At 42.3% G+C, this 8,197-nt stretch overlaps 1 protein-coding gene across 3 annotated transcripts; it reads left to right on the forward strand.

Annotated features, from left to right (window-relative positions):
• The first annotated feature begins 611 nt into the window (after window positions 1–611).
• Window positions 612–3,945, forward strand: LOC124284262. 3 transcript variants are annotated; one of them, XM_046720331.1, is made up of 3 exons: window positions 612–687; window positions 1,610–1,892; window positions 2,677–3,945. In XM_046720331.1, exons 2-3 carry the CDS (start codon window positions 1,619–1,621, stop codon window positions 3,639–3,641), a joined length of 1,239 nt encoding a protein of 412 aa, XP_046576287.1. In that variant the 5' UTR covers window positions 612–687; window positions 1,610–1,618; the 3' UTR covers window positions 3,642–3,945. The 3 variants fall into 3 exon arrangements, with proteins under 3 accessions (XP_046576287.1, XP_046576286.1, XP_046576288.1); XM_046720330.1 differs by having other exon boundaries at window positions 653–786; XM_046720332.1 differs by lacking the exon at window positions 612–687 and adding an exon at window positions 874–954.
• Window positions 3,946–8,197: the final 4,252 nt, after the last annotated feature.

An 8,197-nucleotide genomic window follows, 5' to 3' on the forward strand; every position in this document is an offset into this window, starting at 1 on the left:
ACGTGCATGCGTGTGTATGTGCATGTGCGGCTGCTTGTACTAGCCCAGACTGAAGCTGGTTTTATAGTGCTAGCCCACTGAGATACCATGCCGCAGTGAAGCATGAATACCCCACTCAGAGTCATAATACCGACCAGTCCTTGTTGTACCCATTAATGCCGAGCGCCAGGCAGGGACCAACAAGTATCATATTATAACATGTTTTGGGTATGACGCGGTCGGGGATCGAACCCGCGACCTTCCGCTCTCCGGGCGGACGCTCTAACTACTACACCACGGAGGCGGTCCACACACCAACAGATGTTTGTACATACGGTGACTGACTGAATATGGTTTTAAGCAATGTTCCAGCAATATCACGGCGGGGGACACCAGAAATGGGCTTCACACATTGTACACATGTTGGAATCGAACGCTTCAACCTACGGTGAGACTATTCAGGTGTGAACTAGAGACGATCTCAAGTATGCACAACACAATGATTCATTGGTCAAATGCACCTGTCACCAACACGTACTCCCGCAAACTTTGGAGTGTAGATATGAGTCAATGTTTACGCTATGAAAAACTGCAGTGACATGTCGCTATTTATAGCTGACTATTCATGGGATCTCACAGCCTACTTTCGTTTTACTGTTTACAACTACGCAGTTCGCATAGCGATGGCGTGGGAGGGCAGCAGAGAAGGTTTGACTCGTTGTTTAGCTGTCCTGTTTGGCTGTTTGTTTCTACTCATATCGTGGGCTTATCTCTTTCTGACCGTGTGAATGTGTCTGTATATACCACGTGAGTTAATTTTTGGGTCAATATCTGGAGTTATTTATTGTTGTGACCTACCTCTCAAGGGGTTGGTCCTCAGACGTCGGTTGCCATATAACCCCCTAGGGTGGTTATCTGACCAACTCATGCAGTGATACAGCGAACAAGGCTCGGCTTCGCCTCACCTTCTTCCAGGTATCGTATCTCGAGAAGAACTGTCCCTTGTCATATCGGGTTTGACAAGCCTATGCCTCTACGTCAGTTATCTTATTGGAAACATCTTCAATAAATAAATGCAGAACTATTAAAAATAATATTTTATTATAATATCTGCACATTTTAGTGCATATTAATTCAACTAAAATAAGTATGCATTTGACCTTGTGGTATATGTGAAATAACAACGTTAAGCTCGTGAATCGCTTCGATAAGCACCTCTAGGTTCCCTGAAGGTGGCTATGACAGCGAGCCACACGCTTGCTGGTTATTATTTGACCCCCACACGCTTGCTGGTTGTTATTTAATATCTCAGTTCCTCTCTCTCTCTCTCTCTCTCTCTCTCTCTCTCTCTCTCTCTCTCTCTCTCTCTCTCTCTCTCTCTCTCTCTCTCCTCTCTCTCTCTCTCTCTCTCGCTCTCTCTCTCTCTCTCTCTCTCTCTCTCTCTCTCTCTCTCTCTCTCTCTCTCTCTCTCTCTCTCTCTCTCTCTCTCTCTCTCTCTCTCTCTCTCTCTCTCTCTCTCTCTCTCTCTCTCTCTCTCTCTCTCCTGTCGGATGTCATACATGAGGATGGTCACTGAGTATGACATACGGAAACTGAACTCCAAACACTATCATTCCATTTTGTTTGACAGCAATGGACGATGTCTACTGTGATGAAGAAATATTTGACATGCACAATCTGTCTAGAGCTCTACACTGATCCCAGAGGCCTGCCTTGTCACCATGCGTTCTGCTATGCGTGTCTGAACAGCCATATTAACACTACGGTTGAAAAAGGAAAGAAAAGCTTCAAATGCCCGCTTTGTCGAAAGAGAACAAAACCAGAACGTCCCCAAAAACCAATAACGACCTGGGCCAATCAATTCAAACACGATTTCAAGCTGACGTCCATGCTTGAAGATTTGGAACGATGTGGTGACCAGTTTTATTTTATTTACGAGTTACAATTCGTGAACGATTTACTTGGAAACAATTTTGTAATATGTTGACCTCGCTTGTGAGTAATTTGGCTGTTACATGTGTTTTGAAGACCAGCTACTTGGTCCTAATTTGAAACACTGCGCGGAATGATATACGTTTAATAAGGGGTTTTGTTTTGAATCGGTTTGGTTTTATGTTTGCGGGGGGTTGTGTTATGTTTTCGGTTGTTGTTTTTTTTAATACTGCTTTGTGTTGTTTGGGGTTTTATTGCTATTGTTCTTTTTATTTGCCGATCTATTTTGTTTTATTGATTAGTTTGTTCTGTTGTTTTTGGTTGTTTTGACTGTAGGTTTTAGTTGTATTTTGGTTGTTTTTTTTATTGTTTTCTTTTTTTGGGGCTGGTGTTTTTTTCCGCGGGCGGGGGGTTATTATTCAGGTGTCCGTGTAACACCCATTACATAGTGCGGAATTATACGGGTTTACTATGCGTCTTTGTGTTATCGGTTTGGGGTTTTTATTTGCGGGGATTCATCCGGGGGTTGGGGGTTGTCTGTCTTGATTTGGGTTTTTATTAAAAAAAAAGTATCTGTTTTTGTTTTGTTTAGTTTTTGTTAATTTATGTGTTCTTGGGTTTTGTTTAGAGTCTTTACATTATTATTAATAATTATATTCATTAATGTGTATTTTATTGGAGGGGGGGGGGGGGAGCATTCAGGAATCGGTGCAGTGCAAGGTTTTGGTTTTAAGTTTCACGGTGCATATTTCTTTATGTTCACAGTCCCAAAGACCACTTTAGAGAGTGAGCCAGTTAACAACGCCGCTACATCAACAACAACGGAAGCAGCAGCAGCAGCTTCAGCAGCACCCAAATCGGCCATGCCTTCTTCGCAGATGGGCGCACCTGAAATGGGCCCAACACCCAAGTTGAGACAGCAACCACGACACTTGTCAGCTGCAACAACTCAGGATAATGCCCGTACTTCGCTTCTGGACGGCCCCGAACGTAAGGAAGGGACCCAATATCATGATACGATCCCTAGTTCCATATTTCACCCAGTTGATACAAAGGAAGAAGACAAAAGCATCCGTGCAATAGCGGGATCTGTTGAGAGATGTATCGTCCTTGCCGCTGCAGATCAGGTGAGCTATGACCTCACGGTACTTGTACAGGGTGAGAAGAGAATAATACTGACGCCTCATTACGAAAGGAAGAGTATTCTTGCCATCACACTTAATCCACAAATGGATGAGGTCAGCAGATGTTCCCTCGACCTTCAGGCAACTCCTAGTCGTATCTGTCACCTCGATAACACTACTGTGGCTGTAACAACGTCAGATCCAAATACAGTTGCAGTCTATGGGATGCAGGATGAGCTACTGTTGCGGAATCGAATTCCAACAAAGAAAACGTATGATGGAATTGCGTGTTTAGATGGTAGGTTATTTGTTGTAACCACTGGAACAGATGTTGACATCCTTGACTGGGATGGTAGAGTACTAGCCGAGCACAAACTCACAATTCCCAATGTGTTACGACCAGACAATTGCTACGTCTCTGTGACCCCTGATGGGGCGATGATAGTTACTGATCTTTTTGGACATGCCCTGTCGTGTCTAAAACGGGACGGTAAATTGTTTTGGCAGAAAAGAAAAAGATTTTTAAAAACCCAATGGGAACTGCTGTTGACTACAGTGGTGCTATTTTCTTGGCTGACCATGACTCTGAAGCAATCTTGCAGCTGAACAAAATGGGTTTGGTGGTTTCTAATGTTGTGGTGAAATCGGAGCAGTTCAGAAAACCATCCGCTGTTGTGGTGGACAATACGGGGTATATGTACGTGATTTGTGACTATAATTTCATCGCTGTGGTGAAACTATCGAACCGTGATTCGTAGCATGGCCATCCACGCACTACACAATAATATAGATGATTAGTCCTAGGCCAAATGTTAGAAAAGTCCTTATCTTTTAGGGTCTCTCAGCAGCAGTAAAGACGTTATCCAGTAATTGGTATGACAACTCCCACCCTCCAGAGATTCTTGTCAATGTGGAACTAGACACAGAATGTATCAGGTTACTAAAACACACAAGGTTTACCCTGCTGTTGAAACAGTGTCCACATGTTCATAGACCAACTGCATGAGTATTAACCACATGGTTTAATGGACGGTGACAAGCACTGATGTTCAACATGATCAGGATATGCAGTATGGGTGATAAGGCCTGGTGTATCATATTACCTGATAATGATGTTATCTCTACATTTGGCCTAGGAGTATTATGAACAGAACAGAACATAGACTTTATTAAGACTTGAACCAGCTGGTCCCTCGTCTTGACACTGGATACACATATGTACATAGGCATATTGTATTAAACATTTACCTGATTTTACAATGTTTTTGTTATTATCACATGCAAGTATTGTACAAGTTTATAGACACTATGGGTTTGACAATAATATTTATTAATGTATAACAAGTACGTTCTTTAATATAATATATTATCTGGGAAAATGAGTGAGTGAGTCAGTTTAGTTTTACGCCGCACTCCGCACTATTCCAGCTATATGGCGGCGGTCTGTAAATAATCGAGTCTGGGCCAGACAATCCAGTGACCAACAGCATGAGCATCGATCTACGCAATTGGGAACCGATGATATGTGTCAACCAAGTCAGCGAGCTTGACCACCGATCCTGTTAGTCGCCCCTTACGACAAGCATGGGTTACAGAAGATCAATATTCTAACCCGGATCTTCACGGGTGAAGACAAGCATGGGTTACAGAAGATCAATATTCTAACCGGGACCGTCACGGGTGGAGACAAGCATGGGTTACAGAAGATCAATATTCTAACCCGGATCTTCACGGGTGAAGACAAGCATGGGTTACATAAGATCAATATTCTAACCCGGATCTTCACGGGTGGAGACAAGCATGGGTTACAGAAGATCAATATTCTAACCCGGATCTTCACGGGTGGAGACAAGCATGGGTTACAGAAGATCAATATTCTAACCCGGATCTTCACGGGTGGAGACAAGCATGGGTTACAGAAGATCAATATTCTAACCCGGATCTTCACGGGTGGAGACAAGCATGGGTTACAGAAGATCAATATTCTAACCCGGATCTTCACGGGTGAAGACAAGCATGGGTTACATAAGATCAATATTCTAACCCGGATCTTCACGGGTGGAGACAAGCATGGGTTACAGAAGATCAATATTCTAACCGGGACCGTCACGGGTGGAGACAAGCATGGGTTACAGAAGATCAATATTCTAACCGGGACCGTCACGGGTGGAGACAAGCATGGGTTACAGAAGATCAATATTCTAACCGGGACCGTCACGGGTGGAGACAAGCATGGGTTACAGAAGATCAATATTCTAACCGGGACCGTCACGGGTGGAGACAAGCATGGGTTACAGAAGATCAATATTCTAACCGGGACCGTCACGGGTGGAGACAAGCATGGGTTACAGAAGATCAATATTCTAACCCGGATCTTCACGGGTGAAGACAAGCATGGGTTACAGAAGATCAATATTCTAACCGGGACCGTCACGGGTGGAGACAAGCATGGGTTACAGAAGATCAATATTCTAACCGGGACCGTCACGGGTGGAGACAAGCATGGGTTACAGAAGATCAATATTCTAACCGGGACCGTCACGGGTGGAGACAAGCATGGGTTACAGAAGATCAATATTCTAACCGGGATCTTCACGGGTGCAAATCGAAATGAAATGGTATTTGTCTTGTATTCGATTAAGATTTAAAGATAAACAATGGACAGATATTCTTTCTTCCCTCGGTACATTATGGTATTTTCCAACTTCAATTAGTAATTTATGTGACGATGTTCTTAGGGAGTAACAATTTTTCTAATGGGATTATTGTTAACATTTAAGTAAATTTCACAGCCAAATTGTTGCTTAATATGTTCATAAATGAAAACATTTCCATTATTAGAGGTGCCGAGCATGAGGTGCCGGGATCGAGCCCACCCGTGACCGGGTGTAAAAACCTTGGAGTCAACTTTGTGTGCAGACTCTTTCAGTGTTGTCACAACCCCTAGTGTACAGTACACAACCCTGTGCACTTAAAAGAACCCACGAATCCGTTGGTATATGACCAAATGGTGGCCACATGAATACATGCAAACACCTAGTTGCGGGTACAGCAACGCGCAGTAAACTTGGACAATGTCCTGTGACCATGTGTCCCAGTCCACCCAGCTGTGAATGGGTACCTCGTACGGATGGGAAAGCCGCAATAACTCGGTTCGCCTAGTGGCTGCAAGAGTTGTATGATCCCCAGGGAGTTGTGATTGATAATAAGATGTGCCGTTTGAGATTGACAGGGAAAAACTACCAGCGTCTTGAGCATGCACTAGTGCGTGGATATGTCCGCTATATAAATAGCCAATAATAATAAAAAAAATAGTTAGTCTTAGCTGACAGGTAACAAGAAATGCATTATGATTAACACACCAGGAGAGTGTCCCACGCATAACCAAATCTATTTTTATAGAGTAGATTCTTCACGTCGCTTGCCTAGGAAAGGTTGTTCTTAGGGGAACCAATTAAAGATGTATCATACATTATACTCAGTACACAGTTATTTGTTGCCAACAGTTTGAACCAATAATTGATGATGCGAACGTATGTGTTTATACGCATACAGAGCTTGTCTTCTGATTTACTTACAGTATCCGTTTGCAGAATTTCAGATGAATTCTTTCCATATCTGTACAGTTGGTGATTCTCCATATCTCACTTCCAAAGTTCATGGTGGATAACACGAATGCATCAAATAATTCACACTGGGTTTTCGGAGTGAACTAAAACTTCCTTATATTTTTCAACGGCACATTTAAACATTTCAAACCCTTTACTGTTAAGGTTTTTTTGTAAGCTGAGAGAACCATTATTTTATAAAAAACCTCCCAAGATAGTTGAAATGGTCACCATATGTCCATTCTTCATTTGATTTGAGCTATCCACCATTTCGGAAAACAACAATCTTTGTCTTGTTTTTATTCACTTGAAGTCCCCACTGCATACAAAAATGTCTTAAGTAATTTGGTAACAGTTGTAATCCCTCAGGTGTGTCCGACAGCAGAGACCATGTCGTCAGTGAATAGAATTCAAAAGACGTTTATATATTTCAATAGAAGACCGTTTTCTATATTTTCTTGAAGGGCAAGTGCCAAGTCCTCTAAGTATAATGAAAATAGTATCGGCGACATTGCTTCTCCCTGTCTGATGCCTATGTTACCGAGGAAGTGATCTGATTGTGCTTCACCGTGGATTTAACGTTGTGGTACATTGTCTTTATAACGGACCACAATTTCACCGTTATGCTAGTTGGTTTAGCTTATATAACAGGCAGTCTCTGTCTGTCGTGTAAAATGCCTTGGACAAGTCAACAAAACAACAGTTTAACCTTTGTTTCTCACTCAGACATTTAGATACTATGGTTTTTAGCGCATAAGTAGCATCTGTTGTCGAGTGCCGAGATTTATATGCAAATTGCGCATGAGATGTGATATTATGATTTGCTGCCCAAGTGTTGAGTTTGCATGTCAATACTGATGTGAAGAGCTTGGAAAAACAAGTGTTCAGTGTTATGCCTCGAAGATTGTTAGGGTCTTTATCATCCCCTTTATTGGTATATCGGAACAATTATTCCTTCACTCCAGCTTTCTGGGAATGTTCTACTGTCAAAGATTTTATTGAATAGAGCCGTATTCCTTCACTCCAGCTTTCTGGGAATGTTCTACTGTCAAAGATTTTATTGAATAGAGCCGCATTCCTTCATTCCAGCATTCTGGGAATGTTCTACTGTCACGGAGTTTATTGAATAGAGCCGTATTCCTTCACTCCAGCTTTCTGGGAATGTTTTACTATCAAATATTTTATTGAATAGAGCCGCATTCCTTCATTCCAGCTTTCTGGGAATGTTCTACTGTCACAGAGTTTATTGAATAGAGCCGTATTCCTTCACTCCAGCTTTCTGGGAGTGTTCTACTGTCAAAGATTTTATTGAATAGAGCCGTATTCCTTCACTCCAGCTTTCTGGGAATGTTCTACTGTCAAAGATTTTATTGAATAGAGCCGCATTCCTTCATTCCAGCTTTCTGGGAATGTTCTACTGTCAAATATTTTATTGAATAGAGCCGCATGCCTTCATTCCAGCTTTCTGGGAATGTTCTACTGTCACAGAGTTTATTGAATAGAGCCGTATTCCTTCACTCCAGCTTTCTGGGAATGTTCTACTGTCAAAGATTT

This window comes from Haliotis rubra, unplaced genomic scaffold, assembly GCF_003918875.1.
Source record: "Haliotis rubra isolate DU_JTF1 unplaced genomic scaffold, ASM391887v1 Scf332, whole genome shotgun sequence".
NCBI lineage: Eukaryota > Metazoa > Mollusca > Gastropoda > Lepetellida > Haliotidae > Haliotis > Haliotis rubra.